The following is a 26,803-nucleotide window of genomic DNA, read 5'->3' on the forward strand; positions in this document are numbered from 1 at the left end:
CTCTGGGAGATGGCCAGTGGGGAATAAGGTGGGGGGGGGGGTGGATAAAAAGGGAGAGGTAGTGGGAATTGGTCCAAATTGGTTTGGACCAGCTGGCACCAAACAAACAGAACTTAAAACGTGAGGCACACCCCGGCCAGCTCTGTCACTACCTGGGAATGGGTCTCTCTTAAGACTGCTCCCCTCTGTGCCCAGGAGACTGACTGAGATGTTCACTTTCTCCTGGTGTAATTGAGCAGGGCTGCAGAAAGTGAACCCTGAGCGAGACCCACGGCTCTCAGAACTGGTCTGAGAGCCCAAGCTCACAGCCGTTAGTTAGCAAGAGACACTGATGTCCCTTTTAGCATCCATCAGTGGCAGACCCAGTGCTTCTGAATCCTTTACTGTAACAACCACCTTCCCTGAGAGCCCCCGTGCCTGGGATTTCCACGGGCCTCTAATGGGTAGGGTACCAGACCCGGTGTCCCTGCTCCTGCGTTGTTCAAAGTCCTCAGCCTCTAACATGAACAAAACCTCTTGCATCTACTGTGAGCTCCTAAAAATAACTACTTGGTCAACAGCTACAGAGCTCTGATCATGGGCCCTCCACATTTTTACTGGCTTCTTTATTATTCTTTTTTCTTTTATGGAAAAAAGAAAGTATTGGTTAAGGGGAAATAATCCATCACCTTAATTATACCACTTTTCGGGGTTTTTTGTCCTTTTCCTTTGTATGGGTTTTCATTTGTTAAAGCTCACATTCTAGAAAAAGATACATGACGGCACTGTGCTTATAGCCGATGCTTAAAAAAAAAAAAAGAAAGAAAGAAAGAAAGAAAAAAAAATGCACACCAACCCGGGCTACATTGTTTAAGACGTGACTCATAACAACAACAACAAAAGTCTTTTTACAAATCACATGACAACGCAGCTTATTCACGTTCTCTTTTCCTTGTTCCTTCCCTCTATGGCTTGTTTCTCTTCATTACTGACTCATACCCTGGTTTACAATCAAAGTATACACACAAAGCAGAAAACACAAGGTGATTGGAATAAAAAAAATGTTTCATGGTGAGAAATGAGTAAGAGGCAGAAAAATGAAAGACACTTGCCAATATAACAGATCAAGAATACCTAATAAGACCCAGCCCAGAGGCTACTTCTATTGCATTTCCTTAAAGATTGACCTAGTCCACACTGGGCTCTCCCAAAGAATGAGACTGCGTCTGTCACATGGTTAATTTATAATGGAAAAGAAAAATAACCCAGATTAAAAAAAAAAAACAAAAAACCAACCACACTAACAATGTAACCATCTATGGTTATTAGGGTTGAACCACCAACTCTCTGCATCCTGCCTGCCCAAACCTGAGTTCTCTTTGTTCCCCTTTTTGAGAGAAAAGTCCAATTTAATCCCAGGACACCCAGGCTCCCACCAGGGCCAGCGGTGCCCTGACCAGGAGAGGAGCAGTGCACCAGTCACCAGGTTAGGCAGGGCAGATGGTCCTCCTTCCTTTAGCCAGTGGAAGGCTTTGCTTGAGTCAAAACACAGATTGCATGCTGAGGCCAGAGGGGTCTCGGCCCAAAAGAAGACCCGTCCTGGGTTCATCCGGCTACCGACTCTGAGTGCCACGTACAGCTTGACAATGTGATAGAAACTGTCCATGTTCAATTTCAATCCTGCTCTTGACTCTATGTTCCTTGGCCCAGTCTCTGCCCCCCAAGCCTCGGTTTCCTTCTTCCAAAGTGCTCGTTACCTCCAGAGACAACAGTCATGGGCCAATGCACACCCCCCGTGCGCTGCTTTTGCTTAACGCCCCAGATCAGCCCTTCGTGAGAGCGCTGGAGACGCTTACCTTCAAGTCACTAAGCCCTGTGTTTATTTTGGCTAAATGAGCACTGCGGCTCCGATGATATTTTATTTATATATTTTTTACAAGAGAACATGACTGGACTGTAAAGCCTCACGGTAAACACAACCTCAAGGAAGCACATGTGCCCCGGTTTGTTTATTCTCTTACAGAAGCAGAGCACTTAGCCCCCGTTCTTGTCAGTCATGGACCCAGACACGCGTGCTCACTCACAACCATGTCTGTGGTCATAGCTGCAAGCCTTCAGCCAGCCTTCCCGGGAGCTTTGAGTCTTAATCAGCAGGTTTCACTTCCCCAACATAAACATTACCTTGGGTCCTAGAGGTTAGAGCTTGAATTCAACTGTGATCCAAGTGATTCAGTTCGGATCTCAGCTTCCCTCCCAATGCTCAGATCCGCATTAGCATAAATCTCACGCCCAGAGAGCACCAACATGCACACGAATACTCTCCACCCTTTACAATGTGCAGCGGGGAGCGGGATGCCGTTCGGGAGGCAAGGAAGGGCGAGAAAGAAAGAAATTGTATTCTGTGTCCGTCTTGCATGCTCTGTTCTGCCGCTTTCTTCCCCACCTATTTGCTTAGAGGGTGAGGAGTGGAAAATGAGGCCAGATGATTTGGAGGCAACGGCGCATCTAGGTGGCAAACCGGGAATTCATCTCTTTCTAGCCAAGGAGCTGGACAGATTCATGAGAGCGAAGGTAACGAGTCTAGACTTCAGATGTAAAAATGACTTCCCTTACCGCTGGAACGCTGTCACCTCTGGGGTTAAGGCCAGCCAGTGCAAACAGGGCACAGGAAGCCTCACAACTGTTTGCATAAACCAGGGTATGAAAAACCCCTGTCCTCGGGTGAGGGCGAGTGTCTGAATGAGCTTTGCCGCCCCGGCCAACGGAAAGGAAGAACTTAGGAGTGGCTTCTAAACACTCAGCGTGGGGACCGTGGGCGGAAACGTGATCGGTACGAACTCACTGGAGCACAAGGAGGGCAGAGTGTGGGACCCACTGCACCCCCACAGGACAGGCGTTACCACCACCCAGGCTCTGAGGGTACGGCCATCATCCCCAGTTCCCCTCTCTTTACTGTGCTCTCTCCTTTAGTAGGGAGAACAATGGCCTGAGCTGGGTTTCAGTCCCCTATTTAAATGCTCTAACTCCAGTCAGCATATGTGCCTCCATCTTCCCTTTACCAGACACCAGCTCCAGATTTCTGCACCTTTTTCCCCTTAGGATTATCCTTCCTTGTGTCTTTTCCCTAACTTTCTGCCCTCGTAAAGCGGCCTGCCACCGTACCTCCCTGAGGGTTCATTGAAGCCACTGCCTTGGTGCCCTACAGCTGGAAAGAAACCATCTTCAGGCGAAAATAAATCATTGCCACCTCATTTCACTTTTAATTTACTACTGATTTTTTTTTTGTTGTTCACTCTCCCCCACAGCCTCTCCTTTCTCACCACTCATGCATTTTCAGCCTCATTGCTCCCCGTTGGACAATGCAAGGCTGAAAGGTTTATCTGTAACCTATTTGTCTCTATTATAGGTTTCTAAACTTTAATTAAACAGGAGACAGTGAAGATCTCAATCCTCTTTCCTGGAAGCTACAGGTGTGGTTGGTGCCATCTAGTGGCGGGAAGGTGTGGTGTCTCTTTTCTCGTGAGAGCTTTGTCAAATTTGGAGGTTTCTTCCCCATACCAAATTCACATCACATGGGGGGAAGAAAAAGACATGCAAAAAAAAAAAAAAAAAAAAAAACGTAATTTTTTTTACCTTTAAAATTCTCACCTGCAAAAGCCGATATGGGTTCTGGGGGAAAAAAGAGAAAAAATATTGAGTTAGACAAGGGGAAGAAACAATCGGGCAGGTAGAGGGTATGATGTAGATGACTTCCAATAATTTTTTTGGTAATACCCCATGGAAAGTGTCCTGTGTCCTCCTCATGCTCTAGACTGTGTCTAACATATCAGTATCACGGGGGCTGGGTGGGTGGGGAGAGATTCCCAGAGTTGCTTTGGAACAAAAAGTCCTTTATAGAGCAATGGGTCCCCAAAGCATTGTAATCAGTCACTTACCACTGATTACTTTCTCAGAGCCTGGATTATGCGTAGATGCCCAGGCCCGAGAGCTGCCTGAAGGGACTGGGGTGGTCCCAGGCGCTCCTGACATCATCAGGCACATACACATCGGGACCCACGTGCCAAGAAAAGCACTCGGTGAGTGATTACAGTTACTCTGCCAAGTAAAAGCAGGTCCGTTCCTTCTGGGGATTCCCTCTTGTTTTGGAAATGCCCATGGCTCTCATGGGAGATGGTCAGGATGCCCCTGGGGTGGCCTGGGTAAAATGTGTGCATCTTCCTTGGGCTGGTCGCTCAGCACTTCTGTCCAAAGGGACACTCATGGTGTCCTTCTTGTGCTGGTCACCTGGCATGTGATGTTTAATCTTACAACTCTGGGATCTTGGGCACTGAAGGTGTCAGCTTCAAAGCAAACTCTAAAATCTTACTTCACCTGCCATAGTTTGCCCTGTAATTCATTCATGTAAGAGAACAACTTGGGTAATTGTGTTATCACTCTGATATAACATATGTACTATTTTCGTTCACCAGTGAAGGCTTCCATTAAAAACATCAAACCTTTGCAGCATGTAATTCTGACTGGCAGTTGCTCTCAGCCTCTAGCATTTTCTTTGCTAAAAGCTGGAGTCTGACGATGGGGTCTTGGCACCCTGAGTCTCCATATACTTAATGCATGTCTATTTCTGAATGGGAACAGGAGATAGAAGACTTCATCCCATTTATACCCCTCCCATCCTGAATGCAGCCTAAGATACAACTACATTCATACCTCACCTCCTGCACAGACTGTTGCTGTTCTACCCCCTGGGTATCACTGGGTTTGAAAATGGTGTGATGCTTCCTCTTGTATATCCCAGCCCTTGGTATCTTATTTGGAAGAGCCACAAAGAGACAGCTATTCACGTACCCATACAGTTCTCCAGTGGGACATCAGTGCTTATCCGAATGTCATCAATGGCAATTTCTCCTGAACGTCCTTTTCCTATGACTCCTTCAAACACAACCTAGAAGCCAGAAGAACAAGAGCCATGGTTAACTGAGCTGCTTGGAAATAGTGCAAAGATTTCCAATTCTCTGTTAACTGCAGCTTAAAGCGTGTGCGTGCGTGCGTGCGTGTGTGCGTTACTGTACCTGGTACACACATCTGTTGACCACATGACTATGGTGCTTGAAATCTTAATTTAAAGAGTGGTTCAAATCAAACGTATATCTGAGAGGATTAAAAATATATATAACAAGGTGATGGACACTGTTGTCTAGTAATCAGAATGTAGAGATTAAAAGGACGAGAATCAGGACATGTTTACAGGAGGGTTGAAATGTCTCTAGCAATCTTGGAGGTTCCTTTCTCATGAATCTTTTAAATGCCCAATGCAGGTACTGTATTCGGAAACTCAGAGCACATAACAGGTGGGGGTAAGGTGAGAAATACAGCACTGGGCTTTGCCTTGGGGGCAAATTATTACACTATTACAACTAGGAGGGGAAGGATCTCTTCCTTCACCAATAGTTTACTGAACACCTACTATGTGCCAGGCACAAGGACAGTCACAAAATCTAATAACCCAGACCCTCTGCCCAGAGAATCTCACCATCTGGCGGGGGAGACAAAAATGCAACCAGGCACTTACAACACGAAGCATTCAGGTTTCTAAACGGGAATGCAGTTAGGAGTGCGGCGGAACTGGGGATAGCTTGCAACCTCCAGGGCGACTGCAGGCGGCACACAGAGGCCCCTCTGCTCTGTGGTCTTCAATCCTCCCTCATTCCACCCTCCCGGGTTCTTTCTGCAAACTAGCACATGTCCTCTGGCAAGCCGAGCGAGCAGTTGGCTGCCTCACCAGCCATCTGTTGCTGCTTCTCGTCTGGGGAGGAGCAGGTTAATGCTTTGGCTGGTTCTCAGTCACCTCTTCCACAGTGTGTCTACTCCTACCCAAGCCTCAGCCACAGCTGTGCAGACCCATCTGTGACTCAGTCTTTTGCTCCGTGGGGCAGAGATAATAGAACTCCACTCCTGGAGCCACTGGGAGAGAAACTACTCATTTGGGAGTCTTTCTGGTCGGCTGGCCACTGAGTGCAAACAGCAATCCTCCCCTTCCCACGTTCACTCTGGGACAGGTCTGGCAGGATTTTCCCCTCTCCTTGGAGTGCGAGAGGGCTGGGCAGTCTCCTTCCCGTGCGTGTAGAGGTTGGTTCGTGTTGATTTCCCTGGCTTCTGTGTCCCTTTGTCAGCCTACCTGATAGCAATCTAAACTAAAATGGAGAGAAGAAACATTTGTTGGGAAGATTTTGGCAATATAAAAGGCAATAGGAGGAACAAAGAACCAAGTCTGGATGTGGAGATAGGCACGTTTTGAATAACAAATAAGAGTGTCATTCAGTTGCCATGGCAATGTGAGAAACACAATGAAAACAGCAGTGCTTAACCACGTTCCCTAATGATGAATGGGCACGGCCCTTTGAAAGCCTGAAATACACATCACAAAGATTCCCTTGGATCTCTGCACCCACCTCCTGTCACCACCCTACCTGATACTCCATGTCATAGCTGGGCAAGATGATGCGCCCGTGTTTCCACTCGTTGCCCTGGTCCTCTCGGATAACCCAGAGGAGCTTGCTCTCCTGGCTGGCTTCGCGCACCACCTGCAGCGCCACCCCGCGGCCGCCCGTGGCTTGGTACTGGAACTCCATGCACACGGGGCTCCGGGGCAGGTGCACCGGAGGGCTGATGAGCCGCGCGTACTGGCCCTCTCTCCGGCCATCGCTCTGCAGCCGCAAGAAATTCCTGTCATCTGAGGGAAACAAACCCAGAGGTTCTTGGTAAACGCTTGGGAAAGAGACCAGTTTGCGGCTGTGGCCCCTCCTGGGGAAGCTGGGACCAGAGTTTAGGTGTTTTGTCGATTCATGCCTTTGTCCTCCAGGCCCCGTGTTTCTTTCTCAAGGTGCTTTCGGGGCTTGGCTGAGACGCCGCTTCCTTTCGAAGCCCCTTCTGGAGGCTCTATGTCAGGTTGGTCCTTCCTGCCTATTTCTCTGCGTCACCTTCTTTGCGCCTCTTTCGCATACGGCACTCGGGGCGGTTGGCCTTGTGTCTTGGCTGGTGGCATCTGCTCTAAGTCTCGTCTTCCTGAATTCTAAGATGCCAGGCCCATGTCTGATTCACCAGGGGCTTGCCCAAAGGGCCAGTGCAGCCCAATGAACTACATTATAAGGGGCCGAGGTGGCTGCTAGGCTGGAAGATGATTCTTGCAGGTGGTTTATGCTTGAAGCCTTTGTCATCTTGGCTGGGCACTGTCCAAATGGAAGACATTGAAAACCGTCTGTCTCCACCAGGGCTACTAGACGGTGCCCGGACTCTAGGGAGTATTCGGAAGCCCAGTGTCAACTTTAAGCACAAGAAGGGCTGGATGGCGGCTGCACAGGGATGAGTCAGGGACTCGACCCCCTACTCCCTTCCCTGTTGGGCTTGGGGAGGCCAGAGGTGGCCTTTTTCAGAGAGCCTGGCAAACAGAGCTCCAGCGAGAACAGGCACTGTCATCACTAATAAAGGCTATGTGTTTAATAGAGAAGATACGCATGATGGGAAATTAAGGTTTGTTTCGCCTGCGCAAATGTTTGGGGAAAGGGCCTTTCGGCGGATTAGTTTTCAACCACATCAGACACTGTGCAGAAGACTAAGTTCTTGTTGCCATTTGCAGACCTCACGCCCTGCAGATACAGGTGTGGGGGCCTGTATCTGCAAACCCACCTGGCACAGAAGCATTCTGGCCACTTGCACAGAAAACAGGCTGCGATTTGAGGAGACAGGCTCACTGCCTCCTTTTGGCCCTGAAACATCTTATGCTGAACACTTCTGCAAGATGGCAAGGGCACTTTCACACCACACAGCCAGCACACCAGACACTTCAGGATCATGTTAATCTGAGACATGTGAACCCAGCTTTTCTATTCACCAGAGACTGTGAATATCCCAGGCTTGTCAGCAGAGGACAGGAGAGGACTCCAGAGCCTTGTATCAACAGGTTAGTCTCTGGACCGCTGGTTTGCTGTTACTACTCCTGCTGACATCGCGACTCTAGCAAGAATGAGCCTGTGACAGTCTTCTTATCCATGGCCCCAAACCAGCTCCTTCATTTGCCCCCCTAGCCATTTCCCTTCCTCCTTCCTGGCTCCCCTAAGTCCCCTCCAGTTAGATTCTCTGGGATTATTGCTCCAGAAGCTACTCTCCCCGGGGAAGTCAAATCAGACCAGTTTAGGATGCATAGTTGGGATTCCAGTTTGTCTCCTTAACCATCCAGAACCATGTCTGTCTAATACCCTCACAACATGAGACTTCTGCAAGGTCAAAGTCAGCGCAGATGGCTAGGCAGCTGCCTACACCAGAGAATTTTAAAGCTGGTGATCTGCCAAGGGAGGAGACGTGGGCACTGCAAGCAGACACTCAAAGACCTTCCAAACCTAAGCTTCTCCTATCGGATCTCATTACGACCGCTATTAATGATGATAATTACAAGTCATACCTGCAGAATGCTTTGTGGATTCCAAAGCACGTCACATGCATTATTTCATCTAACCCCATGCTAGATACTTGTGAGCCAGATCTTCTTAATCTCGCTTCGGACAGGATGATGCAAATGAGGCTCAGGAAGGTTCAAGTGACGTGTCCAAAGTAGGGGGTAGCAGAGCTGAACCTGACGTTAGGTTTTCCACCTGCTTGTGGCAGGTTCTTCTCTTCAGCTGCGCCCCAGGTACCTGCCCCGAGGCTGGGCAAACAGGCACACTCTATTCAAGCCGGACTGGCTTCCCCACCCTGCACCCTGCTCCTGGACCTCCTTAGTGTCCCCTCTCACTCCCCTAACACCCCACTTTTGCTAGTTCTTCTCCTAACTCTTCTGGCACATTTCAACGAATGCTGCTTTTCTCTCCACAACTTGAGCGTTTGCTGACTGCACCGCTAATCTTATCTTGTTTTTATTTTTTTATTACTTACTTATTAAAATTTTTTTTTAATGTTTGTCTTGGGTGGGGGGGAAGGGCATAAAGAGGGAGACACAGAATCGGAAGCAGGCTCCAGGCTCTGAGCTGTCAGCACAGAGCCCGACATGGGGCTCGAACCTACAAACCTCGAGATCATGACTTGAACTGAAGTCGGAAGCTTAACCGACTGAGCCCCCCAAGTGCCCCGTTACCTTGTTTTTAAAAAGACTTGAGGCCATTATTCATGCATTTCAGCAGGGAACCGCCCACTACCTTGTGCTGTAATTTAACTGATTCATGTGTGTCTTTCTCATCGCTCCGGTTAGATGATTAAGTCCCGGTCTTACACATATGAGGGTTAATACTGCTCCTTCTCCCTGACATACATATGCCACTACTCAAGAAAAGTTTGCTCCCATGGATGAATGACAAGCACAGATAAAGAATGATACGAGTCTCTATATTCTCACGAGAGAAGCAAGAAAATCCCACAGACCCAGACAACGTCTTCACAATTCCCTCCCACTCTCCCGAGCCAACAGCCCCTTTCAAAGGTGAGGTGCACTGACAATAATGGGGTGACCTGTGGACACACCCTGGAGCCACCTGCGAGAAGCCCTCAAATGCTGCCATGCTCCAGTAATTTCCAAGCCCTGACTGTTTCTACCTCATATATAAAGAAAACCAGATTTCAGAGACTTATTATTCAGCCTTCTTCCTTCACAGTTTCACAAATAAGACCCACTTGCTGCTTGAAAATTGCTTGGCAGAAATACTGTCACTTGTGTGAATTTACATTCTTAAGCGGCAGGGGATTCATAGCATAATGGTTAGAATTTAGTAAGTAAAATGTGTGTGGAGGTGGAAAGAGCCGTGCTGGCTGGATTTGATCTGGGTCTGTTCTATTTACCCATCCTGTTGCTAAAACTTCAGGCACAATCAGGCCAAAGGTCTCACAGACTGCCGCACCCGGGACAGGGACGGAGCTAGCCCCCTCCTCCCCTCCTCTCCCCCCCACCCCCTCTCCCTCCACAATAAGACGATAATCGCTTCGCATGATTTAAAGGACCATTGGAAGACCAGGGAGTTAATGCTGGTGGCGTGCTAAGCACGAGCAGCTGAAGGATCATAATTCAGCGCTGACATCTAAGCTAATCCACTAGTTTGCAGAATCTCAAGACAAGCAGGCCTCTGAATTTCACTTAGTTAAATCATTTGTGCCCCACTTGTCTGTTAAGTGCTGTGAGCTTGAGGGAAGAAAGATGATATGTAAATTTAAGGAATTAGCAGTAGACATCAGTCAGAGGGACACGGAGCTGCAAAACGTCCCTGCCTGTCACTGAGAGAGGGCTGATTAGAAGCAGGACATCACGAAGGAATAGCTCAGACCAGGAAGAGCCCAGGGAGGGGATAAGAAACGCAGGGGCAAGAGAACTGACGTTCCCTGGGCACCTACTATGTGCCAGATGGTGCAGCGGAAGCCTTGTCTGCCTTTTCTTATGTGGTCTTCCCTGTGCAGTCTAGGTCTGTGAAACAAGTATTGTTTCCTCCATTTTCACCAGAAAGGAAACGGAAGCTCAGAGAATTGAAGCGATGTGTCCGAGACCACTGCTGGAGAGTGAAGTACTACATGAGCCCCGACTGGAGTGAGTAGAATTGCCAGGGCATGGCCTCTCATCTGGCTTGGAATCCTGGTCTAATGCTCACTAGTCTTTTAAAGCCTCAGCCTCCCCATCTGTAAAATGGATATAATAACAGCATTACTGGATAGGGTTGTGAGGAGGAGGAAATGGAACAAGCCATGCAAATGCCTTGCACAGTAACAGGGATATAGTAAGTGCTCAATAAATGTTAGGATCTTTGTCTCATGACACATACTGCCTGCTATACTTGCCCCCCATTTTTTTTCTTAAGAAAGAAAAAGGTCACAAGAGCACCAATAACCTGGAAAGACTACTCCTAGACTCACAAGGAAGTATGGTTTGGCCCGAGGGCAGTGAAGATGCTCTCTGGATTGGCTGATCCATCCAACCCCGGCAACCAGCCAGCTCCTACTTGTGCATCATGTGCTGTTTACCGATGTCTTTCCTGTCAAGATATAGTAGATGAAATAAAGTACTACATGATTCTGGAATGAGAGTGGGACCTCAAGAGACGGTTTAGATTGGGTCAGCCTGGCTGCCCAGAGGAACCATGCTGTAAACATCCCTAGAACAGCTGTCCACCCTCTGCTTGAAATTCTCCAGAGAAGGAGATTCCATAGGCCACATCGGCAATGTGTTTTCTGGGTCACAACCCTAACTGTCAGGGACTTCTTAAATTCAGTTTTAGGTTTTCCTGCTGTCATTGAGACACATGTCCCCCTTCGATCCCTGATGGAGCACGGCCAATTTCTGTCCTCTAACTTGGAAACATTTTCACCCGTGAAGAATTCAGACCCCTAGTGTTCGCTTTCTCGGGAAACTCAATCCTTGCCTCTTTACATGTCCACTTTCCAAGCCTTTACTTATGGTGGTAGGTCTATACCAACCCTCCTCTAAGCTAAGTGCGCTTTTAAGCCACGGCACCCGTATATATGTTCTTCTAGAACATTCTAATTTATGGCCTGCCACTGACAAACACGGAGGAAGTTTTAAGCACACAGTGGCCGTTGATGACTGGATATAGCAAGGGCTTGGCATGGTACGGGTGGGCCACTTTAGCGATTTACTTGGACTTCAAGGAAGAGCCCTGTGGATTGTAAAGAGGTCCCCAAACATGACAACTGACCAGCTAAGGACCAGCTCTGCCTCCTGGAGGCCGTCTTCTTGTTCTTGTAGCTGATGGCAGTGCTGTCGGCAATGGATAGCTTCCAACAAAAAGACAATGGAAAGGAAATATGTTCACTCGCTGAAAGAGAGTGAAGAAATAATGTCCCAGAGACCCAATCCCTCTCCTCCTGGACCTGACATATTTGGGAGGCATTTTGCTAAGTTCTTGACTCAAAACATCTGTTGTTGTCCGTGATACAGGGGAAAATAATCACACGGGAATGAACAACAGGAGTGCAAAAGGGCAGAGAGGAAGTGCAGAGGACAGGGCCATTCAGGCATTTTAACCTGCTGCTGTCTCTCGAAAGGGTCTCCTGACGTTTCACCTGGCGATTTATGGCCGCATCTGGCTTCAGCTGCATAAGTGCTGGGTGAACATGTGACTGTGTTTGGCCCGACAGCAATGGTAACGGTTGTGTCCACACCTTACCAAACCCTGAAGTAAGTCGCCAGTCTGATCCTCCTGGCTATGGCAAAGCCAAACACACCATCTGTCCAACACACACATCTCCTGGCTAGCTAGCATCTTGCCCTCCTACCAGAACAACCATCTGAAAGAATATTTAGTGCTGCAGGAGATGTAATCTCTCTGTATAGGTCATGCTTAAAACATGAGTCAGCCCCTCAGCTGGCCTCCCAAGGTCTGTCTATCTCTGCTAAGGTCCTCAAATTAACAGCCAGTTAAGGGAAACATTGACTTTGCATGAACTCAGCAGGGTATCTTCAAGGTTTACAATTGACCATTTTGTGGACATTTGGGGTTTTAGGTCTGGTCTTTGCAAGAGTCTTCTTAGAGCTGGTTTTTTGTTTGTGTGTTTTTTAGTGTGTCAGCTTTCATGAAGGCTTTTCAATTGAGGCAGTCTTGTTATCATTCTGCCCTTCATTATCAATCTGCACACTGCTGCGGAACTCAACCAATCAGGACTTTCAAAAAAAAAGGAATAACAGCTTCTCTTTACTGCTGTCTTTTCTATAAAGTCAGAGATACTTTTCTTCCTATTTTTCTTAAAGAAGCACCGCTATGCTTTCCTTTTCCAGTTGAAGTTATTCCTCGAATATTGGCTTTCTTTCAGCCAAGTTCTTCCTGGTCTTTAATTATCCATTGCAGTCTAAGCCTGAGAAGGTCCTGTGTCTGTATTTGCAGTGGCTGTGCCCCAGCCGAGCCCCATCAACCTTTTTTTGAAGGCAACTCAAGGTAATGCCAATGCAGCTTCTGGATTCTTTGCTACCATCGGTCCCACCTACCGGGGAGGTCTTTTGAGTTCAGGGAGAGTTGCTTTTTAATTCAGAGTCACTATTAGTTCCCTGTCAAATATCAAGCCCATCATGGTCAAGTTCAGTCATCAATTCTTTCCCATAATTTCTTTGCAACCATCTACTCCCCCACACTTAATCTTCTCGTGTACATGTTCCCCAGGGAACCATAGTTCTGGTCCTCTGCTCTCATGGAGTTTATAAATGGCCCAATCTGCATCAACACAGCCCCATGATACGTTAACAACTTTACCCCTGACATTTGATGGAATAGCTACCATTAATAAAATTTGAATATTTCAGAACACTGTATTCCTTATTCTGTCTTGAGCTTATTTTTGAATCCAAAGTAAAGGTTCTGTTTTCTCAATCCAATAAACATATAAATGCGAGGCAGCCAAAGCTCTGTCTTACCATAATGGTGTACTGGTACAAATAGGCATGGCCTGTTTTCTTCCTCCCTCCCTCTCTTCCTTCCTTCCTCCCTCTCTCCCTCCCTCCCTTCCTTCCTCCCTCCCTCCCTTCCTTCCTTCCTTCCTTCCTTCCTTCCTTTCTTCCTTCCTTCCTCCCTCCCCTCTTCCTTCCCTCCCTTCCTCCCTTCCTTCCTTTCTTCCTTCCTTCCCTCCCTCCTTCCCTTTCCTTCCTTCCTTTCCCTTCCCTTTCCTTGATTTTGCATAAGCTCCACACCCAGTGCAGCACCTGAACCCACAACCCTGAGACCGAGAGTCTCATGCTCCACCAACTGAGCCAGCCAGGCTCTCCTGCATATTTTCATTATATCACTTCCATGATTTGAAGCTATTGAAATAAAGAAATACTGTAACCATACTTCATGAGGTCAACAAATGCATAGAAGAACACACACTTAGGGAGACCAGACATTTAATACTTAAGGATTCTGAAGCTAACATGGTACCCTCTTTCTCTAGTCTTCTTGTCCCATTCCTGACAATAATGGTGATAATAGTAATAATAACAACTATTATTACTATTATCGGCATTCCTTAGTATTTACTTTTTTTGGTCCAATGAAATAGTTCCCACACTATCTAATGCTAAGCTATCTGCTTGCTTTCACTACTATGGTTGTTCACTGAGGTCGAATGGCTCAGTGAATAGCTGCCACTGGACACTGTCACTAAGGGACCGTAGAGAAGCCACGTCCACCTAATTACTTGCTTCCTGGTTTACGATGTGATCGGTTCCCCTCATGGGGAAGCAGGGTCAGCAAGGACCCCAGAGGTTACACATACGTCAATGCCAAAAGATGCCTGAGCTGTCTAACCAAGACAATTCTGCGATGATGGCCACGTTTTACATCTGTGCTGTTCAGTATATCATGGCCACCAGGTCCCTGAAATGAGGAACTGAAATTTCAGCTGTATATAACTGTAATTAACTAAAATGGAAATAGCTACTTGCAGCTCTAGACACGTGAGCTCACCATATCGTCTCAGAGTTTTTACCTTGTTCCTTAAAGACCTGATCATTCTCGACACTGGGTTGATGATCATCGCACTTGAGAATGTCTGTAGAAAATACTACAGCTCCCTTGGGGTGCCTGGGTGGCTCAGTCGGTTAAGCGTCCGACTTCAGCTCAGGTCACGATCTCGCGGTCTGTGAGTTCGAGCCCCGCATCAGGCTCTGGGCTAATGGCTCAGAGCCTGGAGCCTGCTTCCGATTCTGTGTCTCCCTCTCTCTCTGCCCCTCCCCAGTTCATGCTCTGTCTCTCTCTGTCCCAAAAATAAATAAACGTTAAAAAAAAAAAATTAAAAAAAAAAAAGAAAATACTACAGCTCCCACTAGGGAAGACATTTTCTGTGTCGTAGCTACACAGAAAAGACAAAGTGGCTTCTCAGAGGACACCGGACCGGTTCCTCTACAACCACCAGGGGTCACTGGATTCGGGACAGGGTTCCCCAGGGGCTGGTGTGAGCACAGTCCAGGCTTCCAAGCCACAAGCAAAGATCTCAAAGAAGGAATTCTGAGTGGCTTGAAAGATCATCTTGAAAAACAAAAACAGTGGCATGAAACCAGTGGGTGTCTTGTCAGCCTTAAGCAACTATTACCACTGGCCAAAAGAACAGAACTAATTGCTGACTTAAAAGGAAAAGAAAAAAAAAAAAGGCAAAACAAAACATGAGAAAAGAACTAATTCAGAAAATATCTAAGGAATGTAAATAGTTTCCACAGACACTTCTAATCAAACAGGCTGCATATGATATTTCAACATGGCTATTTCTTCTTCCTTTTCTCTCTCCTTGTCTATCCTAATGCCCCCTCTATACTTGATGGAGACACCTCCTTTCTTGCATGCAATTACTTTTGTTTATCTACCCAATAAGCGGGTAAAACATATGACACACTTCTCCTAAAGAGCATCTCCTCTTTGTGGAGTGGCGAAGTGTGGGGGACACAGGACTTTTGGGTTTGACTGGGAAGGTCCAGCATTTGCCCTGTCCCTGGTCAGCACAGCTGTTTCCTCTCTCCCAACTGCTCCCCTCGGGGCCCCATTTTTGTTTTTTTTGAAGAAAGGACCACCCTGAACAGAAAGGGCTTTCTATCCTTCCCTGCTTAAAGCCCCATATCGAGTTTTGTAAGGAGAAGGAAAATGGGAAACACAGCAGACGACTTTTAAAATCATCAGAGGATAGAAAGAAGGGTTCTGAAAAGAATGTCACAGTTTTGTTTCCTGGAGACAGGTTACGAGTGCCACTTTTTCAAACTTCAGGGGTTCCTCTGGAAGAGGGAAATAATTATTTTCCTTCTCAATATCTTAAGGGAAAAACAACATTAGATCTAGCAGTTCCTTATGGCCCTAATTTTCTTTTTGTCCCCATCCATCCAGCCAACGGTTGGAATTCTGCCCGTGCTTTGCGAGCTTGCTCTGAAAAGCCCTCCCAAACTGCAGGGTGGAATGAATCAACTGGAATGAGGACAAGAACTAGAATTTCCAACCGGTTGCCAGGGCAGTGGAGGGGGCACTCAGGTGAGGGTGAGACCCGCCGCAGGGGGAGGCCAAGGGCAGAGGGACAGAAGGACAGAGGTCAAGGCCAGGCTCAAATGGAGAGTGACTGAAGCTCTCCCAGAAGTGGCACTTGCTAACTGGTGGCCTTGTGTCCTGGACAGGGCTGGCCTCAGACATTCTTAGAGAAAGTCTGCTCAGAAGATGGCAAGGGAGGAGGCCAAATTTTTAGGGAGAATCTGAAGAGGGATGTTGAGTAAGAGCCAGTAAATCTCCCCATGCTGTGCCACCTACACCCGTTCTTTCAGAGCGCCTCTGCCCAGCTGCCCCCTTGTACACACCTCACACGATGTGCGTGCACACGCACGGCACTCATGCATACGAACCACGAACACACTCAAATGCAAACACACACACATGCGCAGGCAAACACACGTGTATACATATTCACAAACACCTACGCATAAATCGCATGACATTTGCACACACACACAAAACCCACAACACCCTGAGAGAGAAACACATATGCAAACACATACATACCCACATCACCCACAAGTACACACTGTGCGTGCATACACTCACGCATACCCCACAAACCTTCCTTATGTTGGGATGAAAAGTGGAGGTTGGGAAAAACAACCAATTAATTGGGCCGAGTCTCAAAGGAGAGGAAATGAAATGAAAAATCCAGGCTGGGTTATAAAAATAAGTATTTTTTTTCCAGCGTGCAGGAGGCTCATTATACTAATTAAACATTATTGCAGTGAACGAGAGGGGGGGGTGATTAAGGCTGGGATGAGGGTGAGTACTCTCTCCCGTTGCCCGAGGCCGTGGTGATCTTCAGGTATTAATCTCTCCAAGCACTCAAATGCTGAAGAGACAAACACTTGAAATATGAAAATGTTTTTCTCCAGAGCAGACACTGTGACCCTCCAGGAAAGCAAGTGCAGGCCGTGTTGGGAGGCCGGCCCGCAGAGCTCTCCTGGCGTCTGTCCCACTGCTGTCCCCTGGGGGACAGGGGACGCGACCAGTCCTTGGGGTTGAGGGGCTGCAGAGCAGCTCTGGGGAACCCTGTAGAAGGCGAGGCCCCTTCCTCCCTTTATTCTCTAGTCAGGCAACATTTGATGTACTAATTTCCAGAATTAACCCCTTTCCTCTCAAAAGCTTATGGGGCCCCGAGGTCCAGGCCAGGGGTGCAGAAAAAATGGAAACTGAACAAGCGGTGTGTGGGAGCCAACGTGTGCTGGCTTGCGAGAGCAGACTGTTAAAATTTCCAGAATTTTGCAAGGCAGGTGGTAAACGCGGTCATTATTACAAATTAAATTACATAAAGTTACCATTAAATAAATGATATTGAAAATGAAAGGCCATACATTCTCAAGACTCAACACTTCCTAATGATTTTAATACCTTTTATCAGTATCAATACTCCTGACGTCATTCATATCTATTCTAGCCGTCTGATGGCGAAAAACCATGTCGTGTAGTTCCTGTGCTTCCCAGCCCCGCCTCTGATCACGTCCTGTTGGCAGCTCAGCCACAGGAGGGCTTTACACCCCCAAAAGCTGCACACATTACAAAGCAGGGTTTTTCTTTGTCCTCAGAGTTGGTGGTGAGACCCTGACCCGAACGCCACTGTAAAAGCATGCTGCGGTGCAGAGGGTAGACGACCCTTGATTCTATGGGCTTCTAGGAGGGCTACAGGCAACCCCTCTCTGGCCACCGTGCCAAGAGGGGCTGCTAAGACCTGGCTCTGAAAGAGCGGCTGGACGATAGTTCAAGGACAGGCGTCAACACGCTCCTGGAGGCTGAGCGCCAGGCCACTCTACTAGACCCCCTGGGTGTGGCAGCATTTCGGACCCTCAGCTTGGTTTGCTACTGAAGCGATGATACCCTCGGAGAAGTATCAGCCAGGCTTGAGGCCAGGGTTTCCTAAGGAGGCATTTTAGGAACAACAGGCGGCTTGGTGTTGACAAGAGGCTCTGCCGTGTCAGCCGTGAGCGCTGGCTATGGAGACAGGGAGGCACTGACTCATCCCGTCTCCTAAAACCTCCCAACTGCTCTTTCTTTCTTCCTTTCCTTTCTTTTCTCTTGGCCTCTCTTGCTCCCTCTCAGCTTCCAGGCTGCACTGTAATCACAAGACAGGGCTAGAAACCGCCAGCCAGCTATGGTGTAGGGTGACGTTGTAAGCAAAGACTGTGGTGGTTTGTGGGCGCAGAGCAGAGGATTGCTCTGTGGTGGGGAGTTACGAAGCTTGCCGGGGAATCTGGGGCTGGGAGACGTGGAGCAGGCTCCCCTTACCTCCTTCACCGCTGAGTCTCTAGCCGGCTTACCTGGAAACGTCCGGTCGTGTGGGCTGGAGCTGCTGGCCCAGGTACTCCTGAGCCACTTGGCATGGTCGTACATCCAACCGCAGGGCTCCTCGGGGAAATCAAAGTTGCAATTGAATCCTGAAGGGAGCTGCAGATCTTTGTCTGAAAGTGGGGGGAAAATAACCCAAAGAAGGCAAATGAAATGGGTTCGGACAACAGCCACAGTGGTGCCATTGAAAGGGCTGGCAAGGCCTAAGTGGAGGGCAGAGAAAGAAGCGGCTCCCTTTGCTTATTCATTTAACTCATCTTGGCGATCGTTGGCTTTCGGGTCAGCCTTTGGTCTCATCCTTCCCAGGCATGAAAGCCAAGTCTGCCAGTGGTTCCCAGAGTAAGCAATTATAAATGAGGCCACCAAATGGCTTCGGGCTCTAATCAGGCTCTTCTGTCCACCTCAGAGAGCAGACAAATGTGAAAATTGCTGTTCCCTAAGTGCCAATGAAGAATGTCTCCCCGGTGCCTCAGTGGAAGGCTGGTTCCTGCCAACCTGGCTCTCAGAAGTGACGGGGCAGCCCATTAACATCCAGAGAGGCTGAAATGCCGGGGAGGTGCTGGCCAGGGCGGAGAAAGTGGGCTCAGAAACAAGGAAGTCTTTCACCTCCTGTGATAGGTCTTTTGTTCCAGAACACAGGGTCAGCCCGGCATCCCCGTGGGGTGCCAAGGCCAGGTAGGTGATTTGGCGTGTTAGGGCAGAACGAGGGGGCCAGACCAGCCGGCTGCCTAGCTCAGCACTGACCGGCAGAAAACATAATTCCGCACGGCACTGAGAGCCTGCAGGCCAAGATCCCAGGGCACTAGAGAATGCTTTCCTCGTGGACATGTCCAAAGTGGCCGCGCCGTGGCCTGTCCCGTCTGCCTCGTTGTTCACCTGTCTAAGCTCCCACTCAGCTCTAAAAACCCAGTGTAAGCTGGTGCAGATGCGTGATTGAGCGGGGGCGGGTGTGGAGGTGGGGGAAAGAGGAAACGGGAATCCAAATGTGGAGGCTTGCCGGCCCGTGGCCGTGGCCGTAGAGACAGCGGAAAAGTGCTGGCTGATGCTAGCAGCGGGGAGGAAGCAGGGTCTTTGGCCTTCTCACTTCCCTTCTCAGGGTTCCCAGAGAGGAATTTCCGTGGGGAAGGCCTCGAATGCAGGGTAGGAAGTCTAAAGGGAACAACAGATGGGTGGGAACAAATTGCTCACACCATGGGGGCGAGGAAGGCCCACCTCTGAGGGGAAGGGACTGCCACCAGGCTCCCGTTGGGCCGCCCCTTCCCAAGACACAATACTACACGTTTGCCTGCCCTCAGCCAAAGTCAGCTTGACTTGACAGGAAACACATGGAGTCTATTACAGAAGCATCAACCTGTGGCTTGGAAAAGTCAGCCCTTAGCCCTCGCCCCCCTTCTCCCAACAATTTCTGAATTTCTATTTTTCTGTTAAAAAATATGGAGTAATTCAATATACCATAATTCCTCTCTAATGTTTACACGCATACTGTAGCTCAGGAACCAAATTCCACAAAAAGACCTTTTGCAAAAACAAAAACAAAACAAACAAACAAACAAGAAAAAAACAAAAAAAAAAAAAAGAAAAGAAAAAGAAAAGAAACAGAGAAAAGGGAGGAACCATCAAAGAAAGCTAAAATGAAACAAACCACTATCAACGGGAAAATTATACGAAACTGCTGAAAGTCTGCGGCAGAACTCTGACATTTCCCTTTGGATTGCCACTTGGATAGAGCCCCGTCCTCCTGCCCTCCACCAAAGCTAACTCTGCTGATCCCATGCTGTCTATTAACTCCCTGTGCATTCCACTGTGAGCTCTCCAACTATCTGAAACACGCCTCGGAAGATTCTCCGAGTCTCTTTCTCCTCTTCACACAACAAAAACAAGTTCATTAAAATGTCAGAATCCTGTATTCAACTAACCCTGACCAAGAGCGTCCCCGCGCCCACACGATATACAAAAGCACATTCCTAAAAGCATATGCGTTAAATTATCATTTTTCAGTCACACAACTTCAGCATTTATTTTTGGCTTCCCGCCCATTCTGCTTTGCAGTCACTGTTTGGAGCCGTCCACTCCATCAGTGCGACCGCTCACACCGCAGTGGCCGGTGTGATGGCCTCGGCAGGTTGTGCCGTCCACCTACTGGGTGGGGGCTACATTGTGTGTCTCTGCCATTCCCCAAGTCCCTCCACTGGTCTTCCCTCATCTCATTTAATGAAGGTTTAATAGTGATCAGTAATGTACTGTAAATGGAGGCTGGCAAGCATTACATTCTAGCCAGAAACGCCAGGTGTTCCGAAATTTGTGGTTTGTTGGGAATGTCCTCACACTCAGTAAGGTGATGTTCTTTTGGGCTCTGCCAATTAGTGTTTTTATGGCACTCGGATGTGTTTACAAGATGAGAAAGGAGGTGACGCAGGGTGCCCAGGTGAAGACGCTGATCCGGAACCAGGAGGCCCTGTGATCTGAAGGAAGGGTTGAGGTGCCTTTGCCCATTCCTGCCTCTGTCGCTGACCTGGGCTCACCCCATGGAGGATGGGATGTGCCATTTGATGGAGCCATGGTTATCACGCTTTCTCAATCGGCAGTGTGCAAAGACACAGCGAAATTCGGTCGAGGAGTGGTTAACTGCTGTGTTAACCTGACTGCCGTGCTCCACAGACCGAGTCAGCCAGACGACCGTCAGATCTTCACCTGACTGGACGGTGGAGTCACAGCTCAGTAGCAAAAGGCCAAGGATTCTAATGAGGCCAAGCGAGGGCTGGAAAGGGAGCCTTCTCAAAGCAGGGGTCGGGGGTCCTCCCTGGATGGACTCTTACCTCAGCTGATGACCACTGGGTTTCCACTTATAGGCTGTACTGTTTGTTCCAATATCTGAGTGTTTCCAGAGCGATTGTAAATGGCCTCTGACCTCACACACCTCCCTGACCTCTGACCATGGGACGCCCAGGTCCCTGCCCCAGCCACAGACCAGCGGTCTCTGACTGTTAGCACCGTGCCATCCCGGATGAACCATGACTCTGACCCCAATTCTCACCGTCCTCGAAGCTGCAATTCTCCCCACACTCCGTGGCCTCTTCATCAATGGGATATGGGGTGGTGGTCTCTTCACTCTTCACAGTGGGTCCCAATGTCTCTACTGTGGGCTTTGAGTCTGCGTAATGGCAAAGAAAGGGGAATGAACACTGTGTATGGCAGTCTGCATTGAAACCCAGCAAGAGGAAGATGCCCCAAACTAAGTTTCCTTTTTATGTATTTATTTTTATTTTTTGAGAGAGAGAGAGTGCGTGCGCATATGAACACGCGGGGGCAGGGCAGAGGGAGAGAAAGAGAAAGAGGGAGGGAGGGAGAGAGAGAGAGAGAGAGAGAGAGAGAGAGAGAGAGATCACCTTAAGCAGGCTCCATGCCCAGTGAGGAGGCCAATGTGGGGCTCCATCTCAAGACCCTGGGATCAGCCAAAATCAAAAGTCGAATGCCTAACCAACTGAGCCACCCAGGTGCCCCTAAGTGTGGGCTTATAGAGGAGGAAGAAAGGATAACTACTAACGATGGACACACACACACACACACACACACACCGCTCCGGAGTCACCTCTGTGAGCTATCAACAAATTAGGAGCATTGTCTGAGTTGAGCGAGAATGGTCCCAAGCTGCAGAAACAGCCACGACAGAGGCATGGACACAAATCCATGCTCTTTACCCCACAGCAGAGGTCCTGGAGTCAGCATGAGAGGCCACGTGGGGCCATGGTGGACGTGGGTGAAGCTGACCCCAAGGCAGGCTAACCCGTGCTCTGGGTGCTCTGTCTACGACAGAAGCGTGGGTGATACGCACGTGCACGAAATGAACAGTGTCCCCCTAAATGAACGGTATCCCTCTAAAACAGTTTTGAGAAAATCCCGGTGTTTCATGAAATGAGCTTCCTGTGCACTGCCCCTCGGTGGCTCCTGACGTGCCTTCCTGCTGACTCACCCTGCTTTTACGTGGAAGGGATGTTCTCTTTTCAATCTTCTCTGACTCACACAGAACTTTTATGGAACCCAAGCTAACTGACTGATGCGGCCCACCTATAACAAGATAATCAGAAGCACAATAGCGAAGCCAAGAGCCAAGCCAGACAGCTGGGGAGGTGTAACTCCAGACATTGTTGTTCGTGTTTGCACGAAACTGAATGGAAAGGAATATGGACTCAAAGGGACTCATGCTCCACTTGGTGGAAGTAATTAGGCCTGTGCCTCTAGGTCAGGTCAGGGTGTGGCAAATTCAAATGCTTACTGAACGCAAACGGCTACTGTAAGCAAGACAGCTGACTGGGGGCCAGGAGAGTAGAGTGGGGGATAGAAGGTGGCAGAGGGGATCTCGCATGCCCAGTTTAAGGGCGGCCACCAGGACCGGCTCCAGCACCCTGAAGGCCTGAGGGGACGTGGCCCAATGCGGCCAGATCTTGCAAAAAAATTTTTTTTCCCACTCGAAGCCAAAAATCCCCATGGGAGATCTCTAGACCTGTCAGTGTTGGCAACTTATCCAAAGTATTATAATAAGGAGCATGCAGCAGAGCTTGGCCGGGCCAAACCTGGCTGCAGGCAGTCAGTTCTGACCTGGGCTCTAGGTGATTCATTCACCCTTCCATTCACTTGTCTATTTGCTCCCGCCAGTCATTCATTCAGCAACTTACTTATGAAATGAACGAAACAATGAGTCAGGCCCTGGGTGGGGCCAGGAGGGGTTCTGGTAAGTGGCGCTCAAGTCTGTGTGTTGCGGGGTGGGGTCTTCATCCCAGAGCTGCCCTCCAACGCGACTCTCCGAATAAGCTCATGCATTGTTCTTCCCATTTCTATACATGTTCCTTTGCACTATTGTACGTGATTAGGCACCTTTGTCAGGCACACTTCAGGATACCATTTAATAAAGCCAGGAGCTGAAGGAAATCGCTAAATACGCTGAATAGCTTTTTCACGGTCGACTTCCCACCTTTCTGCTATTAAATACTACGCACATAACCTTTCATACTTCCCTTTGCCGTATCTGCCTCTTGCTCACAGTAAATAGCAAATAACCTCGAAGCGTCCTAATTTGTAAGCTCAGATTTGTCACTGTGTCACAAAATCTCAAACTCGATTGTAAAGCAAACTATGGGCAGCAAAGCAAGAAGTAATCATTTGAAACACAAACAAACAGGTGAGCCCGCCCTGTCACATTACTTAGCTGCAGTGACTCAGGCCAGCCCTATTATTTTTCCTGCTATCCTTTCAGGGTAGGAATGAAGTGAACCAGGGATGAGTCGCTGAAGGAATGGGAAATTGAACAGCAGAAAAGCCACATGGCCTAGGAGAATAGTTTCTGGGGGATGTTAGGAAGCTGGTTGGCACGGATAATGTCAAATCCAGGGGTATGGGGGGCTGATGAGGCGAGAGGGCAGGGCGTGTGAAGGAAAGTGAGAAGGCGGGGCCGTGTCTGCTGTGTTTTGCTGGGAGCTCAGAGGTAACTGCCCATCAAACTGCAATGCTCCCCTGCAATTGAAACCAGATGTCAGAGACTTCAAAGGGAAGGAGGCTGGGCGGAGGGTAAGAAGCCCCAACTCTGATGTTCCAAGGAATGGCCAGGCAGGACTTTGAAATGAGAAACCTGTTGCTGACCATCACCAGGGTAATTTGGGCCAGGTTGGGGTAGGGGGGCAATAAGAGGAAAAGGACATTAGCAACTGTCCTGCCAGTCATAAAGCAGGGCCAGCCTGGGAGAGGCAGGGCACGGAAGGCCAGAGCATAGGAGGGAAGCAGGAGTCAGCCTCCAGCTACCTAAGCAACCTCTGGCAAGTAGCTTCCTTTCTCTGGGACTCAGTTTCCCCATCTGTGAGAGAGAGGTTGGCCTAGATCTGTGATTTTTGTTTTTTGATTTAAAGTGTGTGCCACACTCATTAGCAGGTTGTGGGATCAATGTGTCGGGTCATGGCCAGCATTTTTTGAACGTGAACTGTAATATTTCAGAGTACGCTCACATGGGGAAAATGAGCACTGATCTGGGAACCTTTCGTTCCGTTGTATTTACTCATTATAACAGGTTTGTTAGGTGCCAGGCAGCAGTCTAAGCAGCTTACATCCATTATTTTACTGAATCCTCATTACAACCCTGGAGGGTAGATACACTCTCATCATCCCCGTTTTTCAGCTGAGATAACCAAGATGCTGAGAGGCTAAGTAACTTGTCTGAGGTCATGCAGCCAGCGATCGGCAGAGACAGGGCTTCTACTTGGCAATCTGTGCTCAGGGCCCAGGCACTTAACAGTACGCTATAGCCCACATGCACACACTGTGTGAGTGTGTGCCTGCAAGTCAAGTGGATTGTGATACAAATTTTCAACCGTCGATCATGGTCGAAAATGTTTAAAAGCCCCTGGCCTACAAGCTCCTGGCTCCCCTGCAGCTCTAACCGTTTGATTTCGAAAAGGCCGTAAATGAAGCCAGCTTGTACCCCTGTTGGACGGCAGTTTTCAGCACCTGCAAGCAGACAGCTGACGTGCAGGCTGCAGCGAATTGGCCTTTCCCCTACGTGACGGGGAATAAAGTGTCTTCCCACTAAAATGTGTTCACTGGGGCTGCCTTCAATCCAAAGGTGAGAGAGGCTAATTTGGGCCTGATTTCCAGCCTGCGTGCCTCAATGGGGCTCCTCCTCTGTGCCATCATGGCCAGCACACGGGCAGCACTTTGCTCCCTGGGAGCCAGAAGCACTTCTCCGACATGCCCTTATTAATCCTTCCCGCTACCCTGCTGGGTGAGCTGGCGACAGGTACGGCACAGACAGGAAAATGGAGATACCTGGGGCTCTGGTGGAGAGAGGGAGGGTGGCTCGGCCTGTGTGCTGCTCCTGCTGGCACTGGGTTCATGTGGCCCCCCTGAGCTCCTTCTGGAGGGCAGTGAGCCAGCTCCGGGTGAGATCTGCTGCCAGCTTTGCTACAGGAGGTGCCCGGAGGGAAGGTGGGGCCTGACTCAGAAGAAAGGGGTGCTTTCCAGAAACCAGAAGCGTGGGCATGCTCGGTGGGCCTTATCCACATTAAGGAGAATTAGAGGACCCCCCTGCCCCCGCCACCACCAGCCTGGGCCACTGAGGAGGGGGCGGGCAGGAATGAACAAGACTCCTGCTCCACACCGGGAAGAAGTCCTATTCCCGTCAGCTTCCCTGCAACAGGGTCCCTTCTGAGCAAATAAATGCCTTTTACAGATGTGGCTTCAAAATGAAAATGAAGTCTCTTAGCCACTGACATCTGGAGGCCAGATTCAGACATAAACCGATTACTTTATTATCATGAGGGGGTTTTTTTCTTCCCTAAATCAACAGCCACAGCCTTCTGGCCTGAAGAGTCAGGGTCTAATTGAATTTGGGTGGGTCGTGTGTGGTTACGATTTGTTTTTGAGAGACTTGGGCTGGAGAGCTGAAACGATCCTTCAAAAAAGACAAAGCACATCCCTTGAGAAACTGTCCCGAGCCCAGAGGCTGCGGTGTCCGTGGTCTGAGGCAGGGGAACACAGCAGGGCCTGGGGTGGGTCAGGTTCCGAGCTGACAGAGCTTCAGCAGGGAAGGCTGCCCCCTCTGCCCATCCGTGTCATGGTCTGAGCTCCTCCCAGGGCATCCCGGGAAGCCAGGCTCACGAGACCCCGCGGGCGAGAGCCCTGGAGTGGAAGGCGGGCCTTACCTGTCCAGTCGCAGCCCAGCACTTCCAGCCGCATCCCAATCCCTGCTGGAGACCACCGCTCGGGGTACACCCGCACGTACTGTGCAGGAACGGGGTCGAATCTTCGGATGTCCGGGGTGTCGTAGTGCATGTTCCCTTCAAACAGCTGCAGGGGAGACAGGCCACTCAGCCCTTCTTCTGTGGGACGCCCTCCCCTCTCCCCCTCTTCTTCCTTCTCCCCTTCCTGCCCTTCTCCTCCATCCAGAAGGCAGCCTCATAGTTATCTCACTGGACATGACAACCCACAGGAGCTCCATTCTCAGACCGAGGTTTTGATTCAGTTGGAAGATGGCTAGGGTCCCAGAAACATGGAAAAGAGGGAGCAAACGCAAGTGGCAGTTGCCAGCTTCTGTCTTCTATCCTGGGACGGGAGACCGAGGGCTCGGGAAAGAATTAGGCTCCGAATAAGCCTTAAGTTGGACTTGGCTGGAGAAGTGAGTTTGAGGCTGCTTTGCCCGTTGTCTTAGAAGTTCTTGTTGCAAAGCTACAAAGTCTAGATGTGAGACCCAGCTCACTGATAGCTCTTGGGTCACTGAGGTCGCTGAAGGTAAAGCCATCCTCTTCTCTAGGCTAATGACAACATCGTCTCATCACACATTTGATAGTCTGAGACTATGTTCCTTAGTTTTGTTCAGCAGAGCCAATTCTCTCACAACAAAGCTCACCTGAAGCCCAGGTACCTGAATTGAGGACAGTATGGCTGCCCCGGTCAAAGGAGGGTGGGGGACCCAAACGAGAGCACACGTAGAAGCCACAGATTTAGGGTGATGCCAGTGTGGAGACGTGCTAGGGGCT

At 49.1% G+C, this 26,803-nt stretch overlaps 1 protein-coding gene across 6 annotated transcripts in view; it reads right to left on the reverse strand.

The window, feature by feature from the left end:
• Nucleotides 1–26,803, reverse strand: part of NRP2 (neuropilin 2) — a 116,549-nt gene that overhangs the window by 27,517 nt on the left and 62,229 nt on the right. For 3 of the 6 annotated variants that reach the window (XM_019446277.2, XM_019446276.2, XM_019446280.2), the window contains exons 10-15: nucleotides 25,970–26,114; nucleotides 21,319–21,435; nucleotides 18,257–18,397; nucleotides 6,447–6,709; nucleotides 4,825–4,921; nucleotides 3,628–3,648 (exon numbers count right to left, since the gene is read on the reverse strand). In XM_019446277.2, coding sequence (XP_019301822.2) covers nucleotides 3,628–3,648; nucleotides 4,825–4,921; nucleotides 6,447–6,709; nucleotides 18,257–18,397; nucleotides 21,319–21,435; nucleotides 25,970–26,114 — 784 coding nt within the window. Of the gene's footprint in view, nucleotides 1–3,612; nucleotides 3,649–4,824; nucleotides 4,922–6,446; nucleotides 6,710–18,256; nucleotides 18,398–21,318; nucleotides 21,436–25,969; nucleotides 26,115–26,803 lie in introns of all 6 variants that reach the window. The other 3 variants (XM_019446275.2, XM_019446278.2, XM_019446279.2) reach the window with 1 other exon arrangement.

This window comes from Panthera pardus, unplaced genomic scaffold, assembly GCF_024362965.1.
Source record: "Panthera pardus isolate Hobbes unplaced genomic scaffold, ASM2436296v1 HiC_scaffold_10, whole genome shotgun sequence".
NCBI classification, from domain to species: Eukaryota; Metazoa; Chordata; class Mammalia; order Carnivora; family Felidae; genus Panthera; species Panthera pardus.